This window comes from Spermophilus citellus, assembly GCF_964194105.1.
Source record: "Spermophilus citellus genome assembly, chromosome: 3".
NCBI classification, from domain to species: Eukaryota; Metazoa; Chordata; class Mammalia; order Rodentia; family Sciuridae; genus Spermophilus; species Spermophilus citellus.
Window position 1 is genome coordinate 181,756,474 of NC_138184.1, and position 27,821 is coordinate 181,784,294.

General features: G+C 34.6%; 1 protein-coding gene across 2 annotated transcripts in view; it reads left to right on the plus strand.

The window, feature by feature from the left end:
* The window catches only part of WASL (WASP like actin nucleation promoting factor), an 85,848-nt gene extending 59,644 nt beyond the window's left edge, over window positions 1–26,204 (plus strand). Inside the window, exons 9-12 of one of the 2 annotated variants that reach the window (XM_081287173.1) lie at window positions 283–300; window positions 11,644–12,164; window positions 14,660–14,768; window positions 19,113–26,204. In XM_081287173.1, the coding sequence (XP_081143299.1) occupies window positions 283–300; window positions 11,644–12,164; window positions 14,660–14,768; window positions 19,113–19,174 (710 nt within the window). In that variant the 3' untranslated portion in view covers window positions 19,175–26,204. The remainder of the gene's footprint in view (window positions 1–282; window positions 301–11,643; window positions 12,165–14,659; window positions 14,769–19,112) is intronic. The other variant, XM_081287174.1, reaches the window with a different exon arrangement.
* The last annotated feature ends 1,617 nt before the right edge of the window (window positions 26,205–27,821 follow it).

Consider the following 27,821-nt stretch of genomic DNA (forward strand, 5'->3'; position numbering starts at 1 on the left):
CAGGTTTTTTACTTTTTAAAGGAAGAGTAAAAAGGCAAATTTACAATTTGTTACCATCTTTTCTAAGTAGAGTATATAATTGTAAGTTAATATTCAAAGGTATGAAAAAAAGTCTTGAAAATATGCTTTGTAAAACCTGTTTACCTAAGTCTCCTTGACACTTTATTTGTAAAATTATATAATCAGATTTATAAAAATAAATAGACATGTGACTTCCAGTGTATCTCTTTGAGTATGTATAATCATTTGAAGTCCATTAACTCATAATAATCTGTTCTGTAGGTCCACCACAATGGAGTGGTATGTATGTGGAATATTATTTGACCTAGCATTCTAAATTATGCATGCTATGCTGTGTTGATTTTTATTGGAGCTTGAGTTTATATATCCTGTCTCCAAATATAACTTCCAGTGAGATTTTCTGCCCTATACTCAAACTAACGTGTAGATGCTAAAATAAAATTTTATTTCTATATGAGTTGGAGCTTATGCTTTGTGTATAATTTAATTTTATTGAAGTTTTATATGAAAAAAAAACTTTTACCCAAGTACCTCTGTTGTTTTTGTTACTAATAATTATACTGATTATTTTGTGACTGTTTTTCACACATAACATTTTTTCAATATCCTGTATAAAATAAATTACATTTTATATTAACTTGGGTCAGTGAGGGAGAACTAAACATAAATAAACAGTTTTACAAATCCCCTCTAAGGGACTTGTCAGCATTTCCATAAATTTTAATTTGCATTAACTAAAATTTTTCAGTTTGTATTTTCTTGGTCTGAGTGCATGAAATCAGATCTTTAATATTTTCCGAACTCTGTTACTGTATAGAAGTTACATAATTTTAAAATTATAGCTCTATTTTGTTCTTTTATTAAAGAATTACTTATACATAGCAATTGGGTTCATTTTGAGAAGGTCATACATGTGTATGACTTTGATTTGATTTACTCCATAACCAGTTCTGGTTCCCATACCTTTTCCTCCACTGCTCCCTCCCCCTACTGCCTGCTGCAGTCCTCTCATTTCTGCTTTCAGTGGGGCCATTAGTTCAAAAACCAGATGAGGGGTGGTGGGGGATGAAGAAAAGACAGACAGACAGACACATAGAAAAAGTTAGGGCCAGGTGGGCAGCCAAACTCTGGTGGATATCATACAAATGTAGTTAACAGAGTTTACTCTTTGGTCAGATTACAGTGCTGAAATCCTCAAAGATTTTTAAGGAAAAGAAAAATTATATGTATGAGATCATTCCATTTTTTCTCCCTGTGCTGTAGTGTTAGGGAGGAATTTGTTAAGAAAGCAAGATAGTAGTGTGTGAAAATGAGATAAGATAACCAGCCTTAGTGGCTTGAGATTTAAAATGATGCTTTTTTTCTTTGGTTTTAAACCAGTTTCTGCAGTTTAGATGCAAGCCTAAGAGAGATAAACATCTAGCAGAAGCTAAGAAAACATAGTCTTAAGCATTGCAACATAGGATCCAAAGAAAGGGATCTCTAGTTGTCCCATGTTTTACACCCATCTATAAACTTGTGTTCCTCACCTTTGTTGGGGTACCGTGGCCTCAGGAGTGTCCCCTCATCTGACCATTGAAGTTCTTCTGTGTCCGGTCCCTATTTGGGCACCAACTCCCTGGGCCTCTCACATCTGGGCCATTAATTCAGAAGCTGGACCAGGTGTGATGGATTGGAGAAAAGACAAATAGACACACAAAGAGAGCAAAAGGTGGGGCCAAGTGGAACACTGCTCTCTGATGAAGAAATAGTGATCTAGAGCAAGCTCAGCACATTTATTATTTAATGTTTCATCAGAAGGTTATTTGTGGGAAAGTTTCAGCAAAGCAGGCAATCTGAAGGTCACAGTACTGGTAAGACATTAGGGTCATCTTATTATGCTCAGAATTCTATCTCTGGGATTTGGTGACTGAGCTCAAGGCCTCCACTGGTAAGAGCTACATGCCTTTGCATGTAACCTCCTCTCCTGGTGTTACCATTGCAACTGGGCCATCTTGACCTGCACCTTCACACAAAAAGTTCCTAGTGCATTGCAGCCATGAGGGAGTCAGATCATGATTCAAATCATCACCACTCTCCACATCCTACTCTACTGGTCATTCTTCTCTACTGGTCATCCTTCTCCACTGGTCTTCCTTTCACTTGTTATTCATTTTTGATTGGTGCTGTGTAAATACACATAAAGGTGGAATTCCCTCTGGTATGCTTATATATGCATATAGCATGATTTTGTTAAATTTATTTCACATTTTCTCCCCTTTCCCATTGTTCCTTCCTCCCTCTCAATCCCTTTCTTCTACTCCTGATTTTCCATATATCTTTATGATATCCGATCTCTACCTTTTTTTCCCTTATTTTGTTCTGAAAGAAAACATTCAACTCTTCTTTCTGACTCTGGCTTGAATGTTTCACTTAGCATGATGTTTTCAATTTCCATCCATTTGTTAGCAAATGCCATAATTTCATTCTTCTTTATGACTGAGTAAAACTTCATTGTAAATATATATACACCACTGTTTCTTAATCCATTTATCTTTTGATGAGCATCTAGGCTGGTTCCATAATTTGGCTTTGTGAATTATGCGCTATAAACATTTGAGGTGGCTGTCTCACCATATAAACTGATTTTAGTTCTTTTTAATAAATATTAAGGAGTGGAATAGCCTGGTCATGTTGTGGTTTCATTCCTGTTTTTTTGTAGCATCTCCATACTGCTTTCCAGAATAGTTATACTAATTAGCAATCCCACCAACAATATATGAGTATATCTTTTTCTCCACACCCTCGCCAACATTTATTATTATTATATATTCTTGATAATTGCCATTATAACTGGAGTGAGATGAAATCTTTGGGTAGTTTTGATTATATTTACCTGATTGCTAGAGATGTTGAGCATTTTTTCATATATTTGTTGACCATTTGTATTTCTTCTTTTGAGAAATATCTTTTTATGTATGTCACTTTTTTGAGTTCTTTATATATTATAGATATTAATCCCCTGTCAAAGGAGTAGGTGGCAAAGATTTTCTCTCATTCTGTAGGCTCTCTCTTCACATTCTTAATTCTTTCCTTTCTGTTCAGGAATTTTAGGGATATTATTAAGGAAGTTGGAGTTTGCACTGATAGGATGGACTATTGACCCTGTGTTTTCTTTAAGCTGTTGCAAAGTTTCTGGTCTAATTCATAAGTTTTTGATCCACTTTGATTTGATTTTGTTTAAGGTGAGAGGTAGGGATCTAGTTTCATTTATGTACATATGTATATTCAGTTTTCATAGCCCATTTGTTAAAAAGGCTATCTTTTCTCCAACATGTATTTTTGGCACATTTGTCAAGTATCAGATGTCTGTAAGTATGTGTGTTTGTTTCTGTGTCTTCTGTACTATTCCGTTGGACTTTCTGTTTTGTTGCCAATACTGTGTTTGTTTTGTTTTGTTTTTTAACTATAACTCTGTAGTATAATTGATCAGGTGTTGTGATGCCTCTATATAACTGACCTTGCTCAGGATTGCTTTGGTTATTCTGGGTCTCTTTATTCTTCCAAATGAATTTTAGGCCTTTTAGTTTTTGTGAAGAATGTCATGGGTATTTTGATGAGAATTGCATTGAAACTGTTTATTACTTTTAGTAGTATGGCCTTTTTGACAATATTAATTCTGTCTATCCAGGAACATGAGAGGTCTTTCCATTTTCTAAGGTCATCTTTAATTTCTTTCTTTGTTGTTCTATAATTTTCATTGTAGTGATATTTGGCTTCCTTGGTTATATTAATTATCATGTAGTTTATTTTGAGGGATAGTTTTCATTTTTTTCTCAGCAGAATCACTGTTGGAGTATATGAAAGATGTTCATTTATGAATGTTGATTGATACTGTATCCTTCTACTTTGCTGAATTCATTTCAGCTCTAGAAATTTTCTGGTGGTTTTTTTTTATTCATTTTTGGATTTTCTAAATATAAAATCATTATCAGTAAATAGTGATAGTTTGACTTCTTTTTCTATTTGTATTTCTTTAATTTCCTCCTTTTGTATGATTGCTCTGGCTAGAGTTTCAAAAAATTATATTGAATAAAAGTGGTGAGAGAGACATTCTTATCTTGTTCCTGATTTTGAAGGAAATGATTTCAGTTTTTCTGCATTCTGAATGATGATGGCTTTGGCTTGTTATATAAAGCTTTTATAATGTTGAGACAAGTTCTTTTTACCCATAGTTTCTCCAGCATTTTTAACACAAATGGTTGCTATATTTTATCAAAGGTCTTTTCTGCATCTACTGAGATGATCATGATTTTTGTCCTTAATTCTGTTTATGTGGTGATTTTACATTTATTGATTTGCCTAAATTAAACCAACCTTTGCATACTTAGGAGGAGAACCACTTGATCATGGTGTATTATCTTCTTGATGTGTTTTTGGATGCAGTTTGCCAATATATTTTTTTAATATTTTTTTTTAGTTGTAGATGGACACAGTATCTTTATTTTTATTTATTTATTTTTATGTGGTGCTGAGGATCAAACCCAGGACCTGACATATGCGAGGCAAGAGCTCTACCATTGAGCTACAACCCCAGTCCTTGCCAATATATTATTAAGGATTTTTGTGTCTGTGTTTATTAGGGATGCTGGTCTGTAGTTTTGTTTTCTTGGTGTGTCTTTGTCTGGTTTTGGTATGAGGGTTATACTAACTCTATAGAATGTATTTGGAAGTGTTCCCTCCCTTTCAATTTCATGCAATAATTTCAGAAAGACTGGTGTGTGTTCTTCCTTAAAGGTACGGTAGAACTCAGTTGAGAATTTATCTGGTCCTGGCCTGTTATTCTGACTCCATAGAATGTACTTGGAAATGTTCCCTCCCTTTAAATTTTGTGGAATAATTTGAGAAAGACTAGTTCCTTAAAGGTATGGTAGGAACTCAGTTGAGAATTCATCAGGTCCCAGCCTAGTCTTTGTTAGAAGGCTTGTAATTGCAGTTTCAATTTAATTACTGGATATTAGTCTGTTTAGGTTTTCTGTATCCTACTGGTTCAATTTGGACAGGTGGCGTGTGTCTAGAAATTTGTCATTGTCTTCAAAAGTGTCTTATGATATCTCCTTTTCATGTCTTATTTTGTTTATTGAGTCTTTTCTATATATTTTGGCTAGTTTGGCTAAGGGTTATCAATCTTATTTATCTTATATTTTAATTTTTTTTTGAGAGAGAGAGAATTTTAATATTTGTTTTTTTTTTTTTTTTTTTAATTTTCTGCGAACACAACATCTTTGTATGTGGTGCTGAGGATCGAACCCAGGCCACATGCATGCCAGGCGAGCACGCTACTGCTTGAGCCACATCTCCAGCCCCTCTTATTTATCTTTTCAAAGAACTAAATCTTTATTGCATTGATCCTTTATATTTTTTTAATTTTCAATTTCATTAATTATTTCCTGTCTTCTACTGATTTTGTAATTAATTTATTCTTACTTTCTCAATGACCTGAAGTGGAACATAGTCTTAAGTATGTATTTAAGACCTAGTTTTTTTGTTTTTTTTGTTTTTTTGTTTTTTGTTTTTGACATAGGTACTCAGTGCTATAAATTTTACTCTTAAAACCCCTTTCATATTGTCTCAGATTTTGATATGTTGTATCTATAAGAATTTCTTGATTGTTTCTCTTATTTTTCTGTGATCCATTCTTCATTTAAAAGAGTATTGTTCAATCTCCATATGTTTACATTTTTTTATTATTTTCTTGCTATTGATTTCTAGTTTCATTCCATTATGATTTGATAGGATGCATGAGATTATATCAATGTTTTCGTATTTACCCTAACTTACATTGTGACCCTAGAATGTGGTCTGTTTTGAAAAGGGTTCCATGAGTTGCTAAGAAGAAAGTAAATTCAGTGGTTTTCGCATGAAATATTGGGATGAAATATTCTATAGATGTCTTACTAGGTCTAGTTGATTTATAGTGTTATTTAGGTTGAAGATATCTTTATTGATCTTGTGCTTGGATCTCCTGTATATTGGTGATAAAGGTGTATTGAAATCACCCCGTATTATTGTTTTGGGTCTGTCTGGAACCTTGGGACATATAGATTTACTATTGTTATATCTTGTTGGATCGTTCCCTTATCAGTTATGTAGTGGCTTTCTTGTTCTCTTCTGTTTCATCAGATATGAGAACAGCTATTTCCTTCTTGTTTTCAGGCTCCATTTGCATGGAATATTTTTTCCATCCTTTTACTTTTGGCCTGTGAATGTTTTTTCCAGTGAATCTTGCAAACAGCATAAGTTGGACCTTGGTTTTTGATCCACTCTGCTAATTGGGGAGTTGAAACTATCTACATTCCATGTTATTATTTATATGTTTGTACTTTTCTAACATTTTGGCTTATTTGCTATATTTTATTCTGTGTTTATTTTCATTTAGTTGGTGGTTGCTCTAGTGATCTTCATCCATTTGGGAGCTTTGGGGTTGGTTTGGGGGTTCTGCTGTGCTCAGTTTATCTTTGCATATTCTTTGTAATGATTGCCCAATAGTCATAAATTCTTTTAGTTTCTCTTCCTCATGGAAAGTTTTCATTCTTTCATTGATTTTGAAAGATAGCTTTGCCGAATATAGCAATCTTGAGTAGCATTGTTTTCTTTTAGAGCTTGGAATATCTCATTCCAGACCTTCTTGACATTAGGATCTGAGCTGAAGAGACAGAGGCAAGCCTTATTGGTTTGCCTGTAAATGTGACCTTACAATTTTCTCTTGCAGCTTTTAATAGTCTTTCCTTATTTTCTTTCTTAGATAATTTGGTTATGATGGGTCCTATATGCCTGTTGTAGTTGGATGTCTCATTTCTAATATGGGGAAATTTTTCTATTACTGTCTGATTGAAAATGTTCTTAATGCCATTATCCTGTATTTTCATGTTCTCTTCTATTTCAGTGACTCTCAGATTTGTTCTCTTGATGCAGTTCCAGAGTTCTTGTATATTATGATCATGATCTTTTATTCTTTTTCCTTTATTGCACACTGAATGTTCAAGTTCATATACCCTGTCTCAAGGCCTGAAGTTCTGTTTTCTGTGCAATCTGTTTGTGATGCCTTCAAGTGAATTGCTTATTTGATTCATTGTGTCTTTTATCTCAGGAGTTCTGATTGATTTCTTTTCATTATCTATTGAAATGGTCTTATATCTCATGTTTGCTTTCTTAATTTATTACTTAGATCTTTGATTTTTGAACATTTAATAATAAGTTTTTTATACTCTTTCACAGGAATATCATCTACTTCATATCTGTAGGATTGTTTGTTGGGGGATGGTAAATTTTGGGGAGCGATTTGTTTGCCTGTTTCCTCATGTTTTCAGAAGTCTGGGACTTGTGCATCAATTAAGATGTATTCCCCATTCCTCTTTTATACACATGTCCTTTTGTGTATAGTTAATTGTTTTGTTATGGGACTTCTCTCTTATTTTGATGTATAAGTAAATATTCAGGAGTAGGATCTAGGGTCCCTCTCTGTTTGTTGGGGCCTGCTTGTTGGTTTGGGGGTTTTGTTTCCCATGTTCTATGTGTTGAAGTATTGTTGAGGCTCAAGTAGGGCTAGATCGTGTGTGGGGTAAGATTTGCTGTTACTTGGCCAAGTTGTGAGTATTGCTGAGCAGCAGGATCTCTACTCTATAACCTTAATGTCCCACTCACTTTCCAGGCTCTTTTAGGGAAAGCAGGGAGCCAGGAATAGCAATAAATGTTAGCAACAGATGTACAGCCTTAAGAAAAATGTCCAATGTCTATTTTGGCATCTATAACACTGCCACCTATATAGGAATTATGAGGTCAGCATTTAACATCACTACCAACAAAAAAAAAAACAACATTTACTTGATCAAGTATTGAACAACAGATTTACTATATCATCCACTGTATTAATAACCATAGCAATAATAATGGGGTAAGAATTACATAAATTATTTAATTTTTTAAAATTCTCTTAATGGGATTACGGTTTCTTTTTTTTTTTTTTTTTTAAGAGGAGAGAGAGAGAGAGAATTTTCAATATTTATTTCTAGTTCTCGGCGGACACAACATCTTTGTTGGTATGTGGTGCTGAGGATCGAACCCGGGCCGCATGCATGCCAGGCGAGCGCGCTACCGCTTGAGCCACATCCCCAGCCCAAGGATTACGGTTTCTTAAGGGAATATAAAGTAGGATGACGGAAAAAGTTTGAAATGAACCGAGGAGAGGCAGGGGATAGGTAGCAGATGATGGCTATAAAGAATAAGGAGTTAAAAAAAAACTGAAAGTAATTAAAAAATGAAAAAGAGGAAAGAGGAATGGGAATTTTGACTATTAGTGGGAGAAAAGAATGAAGAAGAGGCAACAAGAGGACAAAACCAAAAGTGGAATACTGGAATAAATGAGAGAAAAAGGTTAAATACTCTTAATGAGAAATAAAGGACTTATTTCCACCAAAGTGGTCAAATTTTTATTAGCAGGAATTGATTTTTTGTATTTATTTTTGGGCTCTGTAATCTTTGGGTCAAAGGGCTAGGGATTGTTAGGTTCAGCAATTTTGTGTTCTTCACCTAACTGCCAGCCTTTGTGGCTAGAAGCAGAAGCTGGTCCTAGTAGCTCTCAGCTTGCCCATCTCCCAGTATAGGGTGGGATAGACTGTGGAATGCTGACAAATTGTATATTCTTGTCATGGGGGCGGTGCAGGATTCTAAATTGGAAGTTTGAGTAACTGGGATTTGGTATCCACTGACCTTTGGAACTTTTGTCTGAGATTAGATCCACACCCCTGTTGATGGGGAGATGCCGATCTCTGGTGGACATCTGGGGCGCCAGCAACAAAGGGAACTCTCTGTCCTTGGTATCCAGAGCCTGTATGCCCTAGGCACAATTTTCTTTGTCCCTATTTCAGTTACACTGGTCCAGGCTCACTGGGGCTCAGTTCTAACAGGCAGTTGGAACCTTCCTTTATGAGTTTGCAATTTCATGCCTCTGCATGCGCAGCAGCACTGGTTCCCATGCAGGTGACCCGGGTTTCCCCCAAATTATCCACCTGTGGGCCAAGAGATTTTGGTTACTTTTTACTCAACAACTTCCCCCAAAGACTGGGTCCATTGAGATCAGCCTCCCTCTTTCCCACAGGTCCCCCACCCACACTCCCCGAAAGCCAGGTATTTTTTAATTTTGTTTTGCTCTGCTGTGCTGTCCTTTGTCTCTACCTGCACTCCACCTTCCTGCAGCAGCTGTAGTTGTCACCAGCCAGACTGGTGTGTCTCAAGTATTGGCTAGAGCATTATCTACCAGTACTTTAATGTTGACGTGAAATAATGTTTGCTTATTTTTTTACTATTAGGTTCCCACCAAGACAAAGTTGTTTTGTTTTGTTTTGTTTTGTTCTGTTCTGTTGGTAAGCTCAATCTTGTCTTCTTTTAGCTTTGAATGGAACCATTTTCATTTTTTATTACTTTTGTTTGATTCTTTGCACTTATTTCTTTTTAAAAAATTCAAAAATACCATTGTTATTTTAATTCTGGTATTTGTGGTGACTTGGAGTTGAAAATCTTGACCAGAGTTTTTTCATAGTGGTGTGTTTCTCATAGTGATGTATAGAGGCATGTGTGTGTGCGTGCACGTGCAGATCTGGCTAACTACATATCATAAGTTCTTTTCTTCTCCTATTTTATTTCTTTCATAGTTTTTACCTTCGGACATGGCATTTTTTGCAGTTTCCATTTTGTGTAGACATAAGGCAGATTAAAAGTTTGCTTTTAGTTTGCAAGGTAATAGAAATGCTGAACTTTTTCTACATGCAGATGGGATACAGCTGATGATTGACTCATAAATCAAGACTCTCCTTTCTGAGTGTTGAATTAGTGTCTGTCTGAGTTTGTATTAGCCAAATCCCAAATTATCCCAATAAATGTACCCCATACAGACAGGTTCAAAAGAAATTTAATTCATGGTTCTTGGTAAAATCATGAAAAATAATTATTTAATGCCTTTCATAATAAAATAGTCCAGTCCTTTTCCTCTTAAGTAAGGGAGGAGTAAATTATACTAGTTCTAAATATTGTTGCTATTTGAAATGTAAACCTGATTAAATGAAATTTTGTATCTTCTTGAAGGGATATGATACACTCTTATTCAGGGAATAGCCATTTCATTCATATATATATATATATATATATATATATATATATATATAGAGAGAGAGAGAGAGAGAGAGAGAGAGAGAGAGAGAGAGAGAGAGCGCGAGAGAGCATTTCCTCCCCTTTTTGCCATTTGATTGAAAATGTTAGAAAACTACTCTGCTTCTAGCAAGCATTTAAGTCTCTTTGCTTTTGGTCCAGTTAGATGGAATGTTGAGTGAATCTTAGCTGTATCTTCTAGACCTCTAGTACACCTTAAGTGTAAATCGTAGGGGTGTCCCACTGTGATGGTCTGAATTTAGGTTAACTCTCCTGTTCCCCGTTATGTATATTTGAAGGTTTTTATGCCAAGAGACAATACCCATGTGAGTTTGGTCCTTTCCATACATGTCATTCAATGTTTATGATTATATTTGATTTCAGATTTCTAAAGCATCTCCCCATGATTGTCCCAAATGAAATCAGAAGATACTGTCTATTCTCTGTAAAGTGAGGGTTTTTTCCCTTTCTGTAATCATTGTATTACTGAGCATCTAAGCTTATAATTAAGATAGGTATTTATAACTGAATTTGGTTGGATAGGAAGTTTCCTTAATAACACATTATACTTTGTATTAGTAAATACAAATGACTATTATGAATTCTAACATTTCTATACTCCTAAAAATAATTTTTCAAACCAGTCTTTAAATTAATGGGAAAATGATGAAGTACATTATTATATTTATTGGTGTATGTTGATGGCAACATCATGTCTCCAGAAATGTAGTAAAATAAAATCTAACACTTAGGTTTTATTCATATTCTCCAGTATAGTCTGATATCACTGTACTTTCAAATTTGTTTTCTTAATATCTTAACATTGTCACTTAAGTAGAAGAGTGTAAATATCATTACTATTAAAATAGTGATAACTTTTTATTAATGACTTTACTTTTACAATTTATAGGATTTCTCATTTAATTTGTTTATCACTTTTTGTTTCCTAAGTATGTAATCGAATATTTTGACTGAGCAACCAGTCTCCCTTCTTTCCATTGCTAGAATTGCTAGAATTTCTTTTGGAAATAATAAGACATTATACCATAAAATATAAATCCATATAAATTAGACAACAAAGGATTACATTTTAAAGGAAAAGCATTGTATTTGTATCTTAGCTCAAATTAATATTAATAAATTCTAATTGACTATGATAAACTATAAAATTTGAATCTGAACTAATTTTTTAAAAACATAAATGTAATTGATTCTTTAAAAAGGGAACAGTTATTTGTTAATTTTAATTAAAATATAAAAGTGCTTATTAAGCAAACTTTGATTTCATTGTTATTTCTGTTATTATAAAGTAGAAAAATGTTTATTCTTAACCTTCGAAACTGGTACTGATTTCTAAAAACTAAATTCTGGTGTTTTCGCTGATACTTTTCAAGAAACAACAGGAAAATGATCTTGATTTTTTTTGTTTTTTTATTTCAGCACCACCACCTCCACCACCATCACGGGGAGGACCACCACCACCTCCTCCCCCTCCACATAGCTCAGGCCCTCCTCCTCCTCCTGCCAGGGGAAGAGGTGCTCCTCCCCTACCACCTTCAAGAGCTCCCACAGCTGCACCTCCACCACCACCTCCTTCCAGGCCAGGTGTGATCGTCCCTCCACCACCACCAAATAGGGTGTATCCTCCTCCACCTCCAGCCCTTCCCTCTTCAGCGCCTTCTGGGCCTCCACCACCACCTCCACCTCTATCAGTGGTAGGATCAGTGACAGCACCCCCACCACCTCCACCTCCGCCTCCACCAGGGCCACCGCCTCCCCCTGGCCTCCCTTCTGATGGGGACCATCAAGTTCCAACTCCTGCAGGAAACAAAGCAGCCCTTTTAGATCAAATCAGAGAGGGTGCTCAGCTAAAAAAAGTGGAACAGAATAGTCGACCAGTGTCCTGCTCTGGAAGGGATGCACTTTTAGACCAGATACGACAGGGTATTCAACTGAAATCTGTAAGTAATATGCTCTTTCATTTTAGATCATTGATCACAATGGAATTTTAAAGTAATCTATAAGATATCTTTGAAAAGTTTGTTAATCTTTTTTCTCTTGCTATAATTTATAATTTTTTAATTTTTTATTTATTTTAATTAGTTATACATGACAGTAGAATGCACTTATATACTTTGATATATCATACATAGATGGTATATAATTTCTCATTTTTCTGAGTATACATATTGTAGAATATAATTTTTAACCCTTTAGATTTTTAAATATTTTTAGATACAATGAAATGCACAAATTTTTAGTTTAGATAATAAGTTCCTATAGCTCTATAACCCATACTTCTACATAAAATGTAGAACATTCTGTATCCCAGAAAGTTACCTTATGCCTCTTACCAGTTAGTTGCTCCCAAAACATTCTCTGATGTGATTGCCTATTCTTTTTTATTTTTTTTTTTTGGTACTGGGGATTGAACTCAGGGGCACTTGATCACTGAGCCACATCCCCAGCTCTATTTTGTATTTTATTTAGAAACAGAGTCTCGCTTTTGCTGAGGCTGGCTTTGAACTCGGGATCCTCCTGCCTCAGGAGTGTGCCACCACACCCTGCTTATTGCCTGTTCTAAAATTTAATATAAATGGAATCTTATAGTATGTTTACAGTTCATTGTTCTATATTTTATTTTTAAATAAAAGATATTTTAAAAGAATCATTATTAAAGTAAGGGGAATTTAAAATACCAATTGCAATTACCAATTGCAATCACCTTGGTAAATCCAAACTAGTAACTTTATGAAAACTAAATCATATTCAAATGATTCCATGTTTTAGACTAGTAAAGAATCAGGTGCCACCAAAAAAAAAAAAAAAAATTGAAAGAGTTCTAATAGAATTTCTGACACTGAAGGCTGATAACTTTTGGACAAGATGATCATCATTTAATCCTTTAGATCATTTAATCTTTTAGAGATTGACAAACTTTTTTGATAACAGACCAGATTATAAGTATTTAGACTTATAGGCCATATGGTCTTTTGTTATTTTTTTTTTTTTGAGAGAGAGAGAGAGAGAATTTTAATATTTATTTTTTAGTCTTCGGCGGACACAACATCTTTGCTTGTATGTGGTGCTGAGGATCGAACCCGGGCCGCATGCATGCCAGGCGGGTGTGCTAGCGCTTGAGCCACATCCCCAGCCCCTGTCTTTTGTTATAAGCACCCAAGTCTGCTGCTGTACCATAAAAGCTGCTATATATGGTACATAAATAAAAGAATGGACTTGGTGTGGAATAAAGCTTTATTTTTAGACTCTAATGGCAGTGTTGCACTCCTATTTAGTGTTCTCTGCTTTATATTACCTGATCAGTAAAGAGTGGTCCTGGCTGCTGTTAAGAGCCTCATGCAGAAATACCAAACTCTAAAACCTGAGATTTTCTGTTTGTGGACTGCTATACTAGTGATAGTTCTAAGATTACATACAACAGCTAAACTTAAGTACTTATGAATGAATCTGTATCTTATGGAGAGCTACATGGAATTTTTTTTTAGAGAACACAGCGATATTTAGCCCAGAAAGAAAAGTAGTTAGTAGAAGAGTTACCAAAAAACCAAATGAAAAATTTGTCTTAATAAAGTTATTAAAACAATTTTCTATGGAAAATATTTTTCTTTGGAAAATTTTATTCCTTGGAAAAGGATTTAAAATTTCAAATAAATAAAAATGTTTAAAAACTTGTGTGATTATTTAGTATAGCTATGCTATTTCATCTTTTTTGTTGTTGTTGTTTTGTGGTACTGGGGATTGAACCCAAGGCCTTGTGCATGTGAGTAAGCACTCTATCAACTGAGCTATATCCCTAGCCCTATTTAATCTTTTTACCAATATTATAACAATGGGTAATGGAAGTTCGGAGACAGAATTAAAAAAATTAATATGCAAAAGTATATTTGTCTCATTTTAGTACTTAGAGAAGTACTTTCTAAATTGTAAATTTTTTCCATTACATTTTTTTCCTCTTTTTTTAATATGAATGTGGAAATAGGGATAATTTTGCAGGGACTGGTTTCTGAATAAATGAATTTTTAATCAAAATCTTTAGTTTTTTCTTTTGTATCATTTTATTTCCTGAAGATAGTTTGGGGGAAATGGAAGTAATTTCTACCAGGGATAGTTAGTTATTTGCCATGTGAGACAGGTACAGTTTCAGAACTTCTAAATACTGCCCAGGTTTATAAAATAATGTCCTTTAATAATAGTTTTGAAGTTTTATCATATAAGATTCTTGTGTGCTGGAATGTGCAGAAATTATTATTCACTTTTGGTGGAAATATTCAGTTTTTTCTTCTTAATTTAGCTAATCCTGACTGGGCTTGAAATTTTGATTGCTTGCTTTTTAATTTTTCAAGATAAAGTGGTGATACTAAGAAAGTAAGACATTCTGAAGACAGATTCTTTGCTAAGGATTTACAGTTGAATCTTTCTAATTTTGTATTCCAAGGTGTCTGATGGCCAAGAGTCTGCACCACCAACACCTGCACCCACTTCAGGAATTGTGGGTGCATTGATGGAAGTAATGCAGAAAAGGAGCAAAGCCATTCATTCTTCAGGTAGCTTGCATATGTTTGTGTGTATGTGTGTGAGAGAGAATTTTATTGCTTAAAATTCTGCTTTTTATTTTTATAACTGTCTTTGTTAGCTTTTTCTTTGCTAATGAGTAATTAACTGATTTATTGCCCCTGTAATTAGTCTATCTTAAAATTTACAGATGCTAGCACACCACAACCATAGCTGTAAAGTGGAAGAACTTTGGAAAAGTGGTAATTGTATTTCCTATACTGAGAAATAGTAATAGAATCTGATTGCCAAGCAACCTCTAGACAAAGCTTGTGATTTTTAGATCTCATTCCTGTTATGTTCTAATGACAGAAGAAATTCAGAAGGTTTCTCTGGTTTTAGAGGATTAGAAAATTAGGAATATTCTATAGATTGTGGGGTTTGTAATCTCAGTTACTTGAGAGAATGAGGCAGGGGAACTAAAAGTTTATGAGGCCAGACTGGGCAGGTTAGGGAGAACCGAGAGCTGGGGATATAGCTAAGTGATAGAGCACCCCCAGATTCAATCCCCAATAAGTATTCCCCCCAAACAAGCATATTTTTATCATTTTAATTTTCTTATTTGTTACATGGAGAGAATTCACATATCAAATGATTGATGGTGAGAATTAAATAATATGTAACCAACAGATTACCTAGCACATAATAGGTGCTCAGTAAATCTTACTTTCCTTTTCTTTGTTTCTCTATAAGGAGATAGATATCTTAAGATCCTTGAGCAACATTATACAAATTACAAAGACAAAAAAGACTAATTATTCCATAAATATTTGTGAAGGAGTAATATTAAAATTATAACAAAACAGTAAAAATCCCTGCCTTCATGAAATAAGCTTTCTTGTGAGAGAGACCAAAAAATATACAAAACAAATTAGAAAATATAAAGCAGAAAAGGGCAAGGGAGTTAAAGGCTGTAGGAGGGAGGTTCATTTTGGAATAGAACGATAGTCCCAACTTAGGTGACATTTATGGAAAGGAGTAAAACATGTTAAAAAAAAAAAAAAAGCAATATCTGGGAAAAGCATCAGATGGAAAGAACAGCAGGTGCAGAGTACCTGAGGCTGCAGAACAATAAGGTCCATATGTTGGGAGCAAGAGAGAGAGAATAGTAAGGAATGAAACCAGGGACCATTAGTAATGCTTTGAAGACCATTGATTTTTATTCTGAACTCGATGGGAAGCCATCATAGGAATGACAGTGATCCATGTAAGAGATGATAGAGGTTGAACTAGATTTCTTGTACTAATCAGAAATGGTTGGTTTTATTTTGAATGCATAGATCACTGGAGTTACTGATAGGTCAGAAGTGAGCAGCTTAAAAAGTGGAATTTCTTTAACAGAAGAGCAAGTTTAAGGGGAAAGATTAGGAATTTGGCTTTGGTACATACTGTATTTGAGATACCTATTCAAAATTCAAATTTAAGTGTTGATTTGGTTATACATCTAGGATTCATGGACGAGGTCTTATTAATATAAATTTGCATGTCAGTAAGCTGTACATAGATACATATTATTGAAGGTTATGGAACTGGTTGAGATTAGCAAAGTGGATGTGGAAAAGAAAAGGTCTAGCTGGGCACTGTGGCACACGCTTATAATCCCAGTGACACAGAAGGCTGAGGCAGGGAGATCGCAAGTTTGAAACTAGGCTCAAAAGGGCTTAGGATGTGGCTCAGTGGTAAAGTGTCCCTGAGTTCAGTTACCCAGGATTTAATTAATTAATTAACAAATAGAAAAAAGAAAAAGTCTAATAATAATAAGGTCTGAGGACTACAGAATGTAGCATTTAGAAGCCAGGTGAAACAAATGTTTGAAGGAGGACAGGATAGTCATCTGGGTAAAATGGTATTCTGGCCAAATTAGTAAAGAAAATATAAAAGATAACTTCATGTGTGGAAGATGCTCAAGAAAAATTTTGATAGCTGCCAGTGTCAAAGAGATAAATTAAAGGTTCACATTTGATCAGATGGGGCAAATGGTAGGTTGCTATAAAATAGATGATGATGAGAACGCATTTTTTTTTCTTTTGATATCTCTGGGTTTTGGTAAAAAAGACAATTTTTAATAGTCATACAAGTTGTAATGAACTTATAACGTGGTTCATATAATGAATATATAACATACTTTGTGTATTTGAACCCTTTTCATTTTACTATTATTTCTATGCTAGTACTAGAAGATAGAATTACTAGCTGTTTCCTCCTTTTCACCAAGGAGGAGCAATTGGTGATAATTTTACCTTTGGTCACTCTCAATGCTAGCATAGTTAGGTGTACTTGATGCTTTTATCCAGGGGAAGTTCTTTTTTTTTTTTTTTTTTTTTTTTTTGATTCCAGGGATTAAACCCAGGAACACTTAACCACTGAAACACATCACCAGGCCTTTTTTCTATTTTATTTAGGGACAGAGTATCACTGAGTTGCTTAGTGCCTCACTTTTGCTGAGGCTGGCTTTAACTTGTGATCCTCCTGCCTCAGCCTCCCAAGCCACTGGGATTACAGGCACGTGCCACTGCACCCAGCTTATCCAAGTATAGTTTTGAAGCATAACTAGCAAAAACTTTGGATAGCACATTATTTCTATTGCTAGAAAGGTAAACAGAAGTTGTAATATGTAGTCAGTTGAACTGTTTTGCAAGTGTATTCTGTAACAATTTAGAGCTGACTTTCAGACTTAAATAACTAATAGCTATTATTGTTAAGAATAATAATAACTCATAGTATTATTATAATAAAAGAAATAACTTAGTTTGGAGCCAAGAAAAGATATCTTTGCCCCTCTCTGGCTTTTGTTAATTTCCAAGTTCGAATACTAGAGCTGAAGTATTTCTTTATAGGACCTTTTAAAATATCTGTTTTATAGTGGGGGAAATAAAATTAAAAGACAGATCTGTACATCTAGCACACATATATGTCACATACTTCTTTTTCTTATTTTCTATTATTACCAAGTGAAAGTGTTTGGGTCCTGTCTTACATTGCCAACTTGGCTTGCATGGGTTGTATGGGATATGTACTTCAAAGGTTAGTAATTATGACAAGCTGATAAAAATATAGAAGTGTACTCTCAGAAATTGACAACATCTACATATTTGTTCATTCAAGAAGTCTAGTTGAGCAGCTCCTGTGAAGCACTGTTTTCTGGTATTAAGGATACAATAATGAAAAGACAGGCAAAGTCCCTGATTTCATAGAGCTTGTATTCTAGTGTGAAGGCCATGAACCTAAAGACATGTAAGAATGTCAGACAGGAATCTTGTAGGAAAGTGAAACAGGAAAGACACTTACTGATTGTGGAGGAGGGTTATACTTTACAGAGGATAGTCAGAAAACCCCTCCAAGAAGGTGGGGTTTTAGTGAGTCCTCAAAGATGAGAAGACTCAGGCAGACAGAGAGCAAGGATAAAGTTGGCATGTTTGAGTCACAGAAAGAAGGCATCTTACTAGAAATAGTGAATCAAAGGAGGTGGCATTATGAGAAAGGCTTGGAGAACACTGAGAAATGATGACTGGGAAATCATGTAGGGATTTTTAGAATTGAGGTCACATCAGATTTTATTCAGAGCAGTGCTTGGCCACAGGAGGCCTCTAGGGGGTAGCAACATGAGATTTTTTTAAATTCAGAATGTAAATAGTGTCACTCCCTTTGCTCTGATGCAAATGGACTAAACAATCTAAGCAAGATATAGTGATGGTATGGGAGTAACTCTGGATGTGGTGGGAAGGAGTAAACTGGATTGGATGGTGAAAAAAAAAAGAGGAATCATTAATAATTTCTGGGTTCTTGACCTAATTACCTGAGAGAATTGATGGCATTAATTGAGATGAAACTAGAGCAGAGATGGAGAAGCAGGCTGGGGAGAGGAAAAAACTTCACAAGTTTTAAATTTGAGAATCCACATGAAGAGTACAAGAAGGCAATTGGATTCTTGATTTATAAGTCTGAAATTCAGAAAAACCAAACCAAGTGTAATATAACACATTAATATTAAGCACACTGGATTGGCTGGGATGGGGAGTACTGAGTGGTGAGGCTCTCTTGCTTCACATGAGTGAGGTCCTCAGTTCTATCCCTACTACAGGGAGAGAGGGAAAAATCACAGGTTGAAATTTGTTTCATAGATACCAAGGTAGAACCCAAATCTTGGAACTTCTGTTCTAATCTTTGGTTTAACTATCACACTCTTTGGATGTATTTCATTAAATTTTAAACTATCTTATTAACTAGATTTCTCCAAGAATTAAATGGATTATGTTTTCAGGGGTTAAGTATTTGGAGAACTCACCCAAGAATTATGTAACATTTATATTTTCATTGTCTTGATGATTTTCTTCTAGATGAAGATGAAGATGAAGATGATGAAGAAGATTTTGAGGATGATGATGAATGGGAAGACTGATCTATATATTATATATATATATATATATATATATATTTTTAAGGTGAAATACTAAACACTACTTTCTGTCTATGGATTCTGTAAAATTATCATGTAAATGTTCTACCAATTTGCTGTATATTTTTGTTGCCTTTTTTGCTTTTTTTTTTAATTAATCTGTGCAATACCTCATTTAATCTGTAAAGGTTTGTCATAATCCTCTACAAAGCTACTCCCTGTTACTGTGTACAAGTTTACACCAGGATGCTCACTTGATTTGTGAATATATTTCATTCCATCAACAAGGGAGTTTAAATACTATATGTGAGACTGACAAAAACCTTAATGTAATTTAGTTATAATGCCAGAAGGAAAACACTATTTTCATACCCTACTTTTTCTGTACCTAAATTTTCTTATTAAAATCTATTATAGCACTACATTCTTTTTTAAGTGATGTAAACCTTAGTTTCTTTAGCCCCTTCATTTTGAATACAATGCTACATATGAATGTTGACGTTGATACCTTGCACAGTTCTCTAGACATCACTACACTGATGCCATTTTTCAAATTTTAGCAATATGCTCTGTATGACATCTCTACAAAGATCCCAGTAGGGGAAATCAGTTATGCCTCTTACAGCAGCATTGCTATTACTGACACAGTAGTGGTGTTTGCAGGCTGGAACCACAGGGAACCCTTCCTTCCATACCTGTACTTGATTGCGGTTATGTTTATGCTGTAACAAATGTGACAGGCTTTTTGGCAAAACTCTTAAAAAAATATTTTTGGTATTATTCTGAAAAATTATTTAAGTTGGAGTTTAGAGGCTTTGGGGTAGTTTTATTCTTCATGAACCATAATGGTCATTCTGTTTTTCAGTTTGTATAGATTGAGGTCTTCAAAAATACCAACCATAAATATCAAATTAATTAGCAAAGGTATGTACTGTAATGTTGAACCTAACATACTGTATATTTTTCTTTTGATAATTTCCCAAGGTTTTTGTCAAATGTCAAGTGAAGGGTTACATTTTTCTTAAAAGATTGATGGTCCAAATGTCAATTTTCTTGAAACACATAACTGATTTTGATTTAATAGTTTTTTTAAAAAAATAAAACCTTACAACCTGCACATTTGTTTATGCATACTAAATGGTGTGTTAAAATTAGGGTGTCCTTCCCTCTTTACAATACACTAATTCACCTAAAGATGGTCATTCATATTTATAGTGCTAATTATCATATCTACCTACTTTGAATTTTAGGTAGAAAATTATCTGATTTAAATACAGACATATTTTTCTCACATTGAGTCATATGCAGAATGTAGTTCCAAATGTATTTCATTACTATAGTCACGATACCCAACTAAAAATTATTCTATCTAGAATTGTTTCGACCAAAATCTAGTATTGGCATGATCTTGACAGGCTGGACCTGCAAGATGTGGCTTGAATTTTAACCAGTTTATCACATAATCTCTAGTGATCATGCATCTAGTTATCATAAAAATAATTTAAGAGGTTTAGTTGATGAAAGCAGTAAGTGGTGCAGTAAAATAGTTAAGTTATTCAAAGAATGTTACCTTCCTTGCAAGAGTAATTTAAGCACATGGGAAAGATTCTAGATTTTTGTTTCTTGTAAAAACAGCGCCCTTTGCTGCTAGAAACCTTTTCTGCTTACTATTATTTTTATTGTGGCTTTAGCTCAGTGAATCTGGTGTGGATAAGGTTGGACAGCTACTAACCAATAAAATCAAAATTTTGTGCAAATATTAACTAGGACATTATAATTATTTTAAATAAATAACATTAAGTCTGGTGCAGTGGTTCATACCTATAATCCCAATGACTTGGAAAGTTGAGGCAGGAGGATTACAAGTTTGAGACCAGCAACTTAGCAAGACCCTGTCTCAAAATAGAAAGGTCTGGGATGTAGCTCAGTGTTAAAGCACTGCTGAGTTCAATCCTCCAGTTCTGGAAAAATAAATTTCATTAAACATGTCTTTTTTATGACATTATAAAAAAATGTTTTAAGTGGCCTAGAAATGTAAGGTAATGCCAATTTAAGGTGTTTCTTAACTTTTGGCCAAGGAATTCAGGATTTTCTATCTAACTTTGGTATGATAAGTATTTATCAGGAGCTTCTCTGAGCAGAGGATATCAATTCTCAGAGTTGGAAACACACATAAAAGGCAATTGAGTTTGTTCTTTTTTCTTAAGGAGAAAAAGACCTTTTTGTTGTGATTGCACAAAGTCTAAGTTTCTATTGGTTGAAACACAACAGCTGTGGAGTTCATTCCAGTTATGAAAACTACATCTTCTTTACTGAGTAAGATAAAGTTTGCATGTTTCAGTCCTCCACCGTTCTGCACTGTGGGCAGCACTATACCTGTGCATTGTCTGAAAGCCTCCCATATATACTCCAGCGAAATGGTTGTCTGGTAGCCTTCGCATTTAACAAACTAGCATGAGGCTTTTTATATCTAAATGCTATGTGATAGACAATTTCAGCTAGCCACATATTGTATGTATGAGATTCATAAAAATTTTCAATCATTCATTTCCATTTATCAACTGAAATTTTGTTTAGTATGTGATTTTTTTTTTTGAATTGTATAGTGAATAGGATGTTGCACTGGTGGCAATTCATCATGGAGCATAATAAAATTAATTTGGCCCAAATAGCATAAAATGGTGTGTTTTTATTTGTTGATTAAAAGACTAAAATAGGTAACAAAATCCTTAAACTGTGGAGAAAACCAAAGCATATTCAGCAACAAATGATGGTGGTTGAAGTTTTTAGCAGACTTCATGCCTGAGAGTTGGAGTGTGCTATTAAATAAGCATGGTGAGCAAGAAACTGTTACACCCTGTTCTGTTGGGAAACATGACAGCTGCTCAGCAGTTCCCCTGGAAGCCAGTGAGTGCTGTGGAACACAGGGCATTCGCATCACAAGGTCACACTGTTTGGAACTCTTCCGCATACCAAAAATGTTAAAAGTTTTCTAAATTAGAATGATATTGAAGTTTACTGGTAGTTTCAGTAAACGCCAAATACAGCAGTTCAAGTGAGCCATAAATAGTTTTCAGTAAACAGTATCAAAGATGGTGTTCTTTTTAAACAGGAAATTCAGTTTTTGATAAATAGAATTTTTCTGTTCCACTGACTCTGGCATAAGTGGGTGTCTGAAGATTAAACTGAGTTATGGAATCCAGAGTGTAGGTTGCTACAGAATGCCTTTCAAGAGCTTCAGCCAAAGTTAACAAATATTTCAAGAATAGTATTTCTATTAAAAAGTTTTCTGGGGTTGGGGTTGTGGCTCAATGGCAGAACCCTTGCCTCGCACATGTGAGGCACTGGGTTCGATCCTCAGCACCACATTAAAACAAAGATATTGTGTCCATGTATAACTAAAAAAATAATAATAATTAAAAAATAAAGTTGTTTCTGATGTACGAATGTGAGCCCTTAAGAATGTATTAAACAAACTTAAAAGAATTTTTAAAGAGAAAAGTGCCTCAGAACTGTCCTGTCACATCATATTTATCTAATGAACAGATTCTGAAATAACTGCTTTAGGAATGGAGCTCCTCAAGGACAAGTACTTTGATAAGGCCTATTTATAGTGCAACAGAAAATCCTTTGTGGAAAAGTTGATGAATTTTACCTTGCACTTTTTTTTTAATTGACACTCTCCCACCTTGCCTTTTAAATACAGCATTCTCTCATAATCTTTCGGTCATTTATATGTGGATTTTATTTTAACTCTTGTTTTTATGGAAATTATTAGGAAAAGAAGAAGATGTGGTAAACTGTTTGTTATGAGTATGATGGGGAACAGGCTTTGCAGCTAATGATTAAGACCCTCTTCTGTATGTAATATATACTATCCTCCATTACCTTGAGGAACCTATGCAAATATTTGTCTTTCCAGATGCTTCTGTCATAGTATTAAAAAGAAATGCACATTGATGATTGTACTGTTGATGCTGTATTTAATTTTACACAAGTTCAGTGTAAATCCAAACTGGTCCTCTGCACCATCATCAAGACAAATGAAGTTATGAATGCTACACAATTTGAGTAAAATAATAATCTATATGCAATTTTCAATTTAGTCAGCTATTTGTCTTTTAGGAAATTTCTAGTATATTTGAAGTGGCTCCTGAATTCCTTATACTCTTCAGTAAGATTTGTTTTTTTCTTAATTTTCTATTTAGGAGAGAATTTATTTTCAGCATTATCTAATTGCATTATGAAACATGACCAAAACACTGTTTTAGGCCTTGAATTGGTTGGCATATCATGACCTAGAATTTAGTTTAGTTATTGCTATTTTCATCAAGGCCTACTTCTAAAGATTTTTAAAAGCATCAATATCAACATATTTAAATAACTGCCATAAAGAACTAAATAGACATTAAGGTACAACATGGGAGTAAGAAGGTCCCATCCACTCTGACATCCTTTAAAACATTTATTTCACAATTGAAAGACATTTGGAGACCGTCAAGCTATTTTGGAAGAAATAGGCATGTAGGCATTATCAAGACCACACTCCCAATTTCACAGAAAAGTGTACCATATTCAGAGTGGTTGTGACAAGGCTTATCAGTTCAAGGACTCTCAGAAGCCACATTTGACTACTAGTTTACTCCTTTCCCTGCACCATAATGTTGTTGCATCCTTGTTTTATATTTTTCTTAAGAATAAGCCACAGATTTAGTTTATTTCTGAAAGATATGACCGCAGACTACACCCTTTCTCACATATCATCTGGGTGTTGATAGAAGTCACTAGCATCCTGTGCCCATCTCTGCCCAGAAAAGCTGGCTTGCTCTGAGAAGTCAGCCTCCGACCAAGCATGTGATGGTGTCTTGGCTCATTGATGGCGGTCACCCTACATTGCCCAAGCATTTGGTCATCATAGGGTACTTCTGCCATTTAGTACTGGCTTGAAATGAGGTTGAGCTTTTGATTATACATCCAAATTACTTTTATTGGTTTCTTATGGATATAAAAAAGCATTGTCTTTTCTTAGATGTAAATATTTTAAGAACTTTACAATCGATTTGTCTGACAAGTTTCAGATTACATCTTTCTGAATAGTTTTCAATCAACAGCTGCACTGTCAATTTAAAGACCGGGAGTTCTTCCAAGAGCACAAGGACAAACAACACTTTAAATCCAATTTCCTAGTTTTACTATTTGTAAGAAAGGGGAGGTTCTAATTTTGGTTGCAAGTACTTCAACCTTGTTGAAAAAGAGGCAGGAAAATAAAATGTTTGTGGTATGGAAAGAACAAATTAGGTGTAAGAAAGGCATTATTTCCCATTGAATATAGGGGAACAAAGCTGACCAAGTCCTAATTCTGTTGCCCCTAAACCAGCTTTTGACCTAAAAAAGAACCCTTTTCTTTTGGGGTCAAAGTCTAAAGAGGCAGAGAATAGGGAGGACACTTTTTCTTTATAAGCATGTATTTTTTTCAAAATAGGTGATCAAGAGAATGCTCAGTAAAATTAAATGTATTTGAATCTTTATTTTGAAGGATGAAAAATAAGCACTTTTATCACTTTGTTTTCCCAGAGTCCAAAACAGCAGGGGGGAAAATGGTTTTTATGAGAATCACTGTCTTTTTCTTGTTTCTTTTTTCCCCCAACTCCCTAAATCATTTTTAAAGAAACATCATTCTGCTGGCTTAGGAGTAATATACATTGTGCACTTCAGTTGTTTTGATTCTGCAAATCCTTTGCAAAGCCTACTTGACTAACCATTATGTACTGTTAAATGAGGTTTGGTGGGTTGTTGGGAAAGGTAAGATAACTTGTACAGAAAGAAAGAAATGTGTTTGCTCTTTCTACCACATGGCTGGTTCACACTTAGATTTAGCAGTATCTTCATATTTTGGTCTCCATTTATAATATATGATGAGTTTGGATTAGAGTAATGACCCCACATATGAACTTCTTAACATAATAAACTTTGGGATGTCTTTCAAGTTGCCTATTTATCTTCAAGTTGATAAGATCTTCAACAGAATTGAAGATAGGGATGGACATTTTTAAAAACTAAAAAAAAGGAAGTTTTCTAAAATGCTTTCAAATACACATTTCTTAAATATTAATAGGATCGGGCAAATAAAGGAGAAATGGGAACAAAGGAAATGTTATCCCAAGTCTTCAAAATTCTCAAATGTCAAGTTTTCCAAACCAGTAGATAAATGCACTTGAATGCAAGTGATATTTTTCTAATTTCTTACACAAAAGCACGCTATTTACAGTGATTATTGTTACTATAAGTTGCAAGTAGACACCAGAATAAAATCTCATTCCGTGTACTAATATTTCTCTAGGATCAGGGTAATAGGGCCAATTCAGGTGAGCACATAATGCTAAGTAACCAGGCTTTATTTTTTTTCCAGCCAGCTCCTCAGCAAGTTTTTATAGTTTATTAAATTACCTTGACACAGTCAATTTTGAATAGAAGGTGTGCTCACAACCATTTTTGATTAGCAAAGACATGCACTGAGGACAAAGTAAAGAAGGGCACCAAATGTTGGAGATACACTGGTATATTACTCAGCTTCACATTACTATAACAAAATGCCTAAGCCAATTAACCTGTAAGGAGAGAAGACTTATTTTGTCTTAGTTTGGGAGCTTCTAGTTCTTGATTGGACAGACTATTGCTTATGACCTCTGGTGAGGGTACAGATAGCAATGATGGGGAGTGTGTGGCAAAGCAGATGCACCCCTCAAGGCCAGAAAGCAAAGAGAATGAGGAAGAGTCTGGAGTTCTACAGTCCCCATCAGAAGCACATTCCCAATAGCACCCCACTAGGGAACAAGCCTTTAACACATGGACCCTCAGAGGGAATGTTCAACATCAAAACTGTACAACCAGTGTGTGAACCAATAGCTAAGTCAACATTTGAAGCCTATGTAAAATTACAAGGTCTGCTCTAACAGGTCACTGGAGTGTTATTAGGACTTAGTGTTATTTAGAAAATGATAACTGTGTTAGTATGCATGGGCAAAAGCATTTTTGTATATATATATATATATATATATATATATATATATATATATATATATACACACACACACACACACACACACACACACACACACACACACGATGTACTTTAGAACCCCCTAACCTGTGGAAATTTTAAAAAAACAACTTGCCAGATATGAGGAACTAGTACACAAGGCCTGTAGCTGACTCTGTTTAGTTTGAGAAATAGCCTTTCCAGCTAGTCATGATTCTTAGGTTATTTACATGCCTACACTTGGCATTTGATCTAAAGAAATTTTTTTATTAAAACAGGATAAGGGAAATATATTTATAATCAGTACCCTAAAGACTGGCAATAAGTTCAGTGGTGAAACAGTCTAGTTAGAAGATTTGGTGACTACTGGCTGTTTTACTGCAGAGTTGTTAATATCAAATTGCTATAAAATGTACCTCTAAATACAGCAAGAGTTTAAATCCTGCTGTAATATAGGAAATTGAGCCACCACCCCTCCATATCCACAGAGGATTCTAGGAACCCTTATGGGTACCAAGATCCACTAATGCTCAAATCCCTTATGTAAAATGGTATAGTATTTACATATAACTTCACAATCCTTCCTGTACTTCAAATCATCTCCACATTATGCATGATACCTGAAAAGGTACTAAAGGATCAGAAGAATGAAAAAAGTAAATCTGTACATAATCTGTACAGAAGCAATTTTTTGCCAAATATTTTTAATATATGGTTGAATCTGCAGGTACAAAACTTGTAGATGAGAAGGACAGATATGTATTTATTCCTTTAATTGTTTCATCAAAGCTAAATCAGGGTCTCTAGATGGTCATTGTCTTAAAATTGAGAAAAAGGATCATTAGGCATAGAATTTTGGACATGCTCAAATCTCAATGTTTAACATGCTATTCAGAGAAATGTAGGTACATGTGACATTTTATATTGTTACCCATTTCCTGTGGAGCAACTGGCCTGAATAAATGGGGCACCTCGCCTGACAATATTAACCAATTTACCAGAGCTTCTGTGGCCAAGTCCTTGGAGAAACAAGCATAATGCTACGTAAATGTCCAAACGTAGATAACTTTTTTGCCCAAGTGTTTGGTTTTGAGACTTAAATTCCCAGTGACATTTTTTTCACATCATCTCAAAAGATAGAAACTACTGCATAAAACTGAACAGGAAACTGAAAGAAAACAACAGATTTTGGAGAATTAGTGAAGTTTTCTTCCCAGTCTTTGGTTACAACATCTCTTGAAATTATTGCCTCTTAAATCACTTAGCAGCTTTTCTCTTTCTCTGAAAACAGTGGTAATGACCTACATTCTGCTTACTACTTATGGAAATTATCCAGTACAATGTTGTGTTTTCATTTCCCCCAATCGCCATCCTATCACAGAAACCGATAGTAATTGTCAGGTGTCTAAAAGGGATGGGGTGTATAAAACACATAAAGGAGGATTTTGCTTTGCCTTGTATGGGTTTTATAACTTGTAAGCATATGGATATTTGGGGATGGGAAGCACAGTGGAAGTCCCATGGACTTCTTGTAAATAATAACAAGAACACCTTCAAAATATTGGTCCTGTTTGATGGTGGCAATACACTTACCATTCCAAGAAAGTGTTT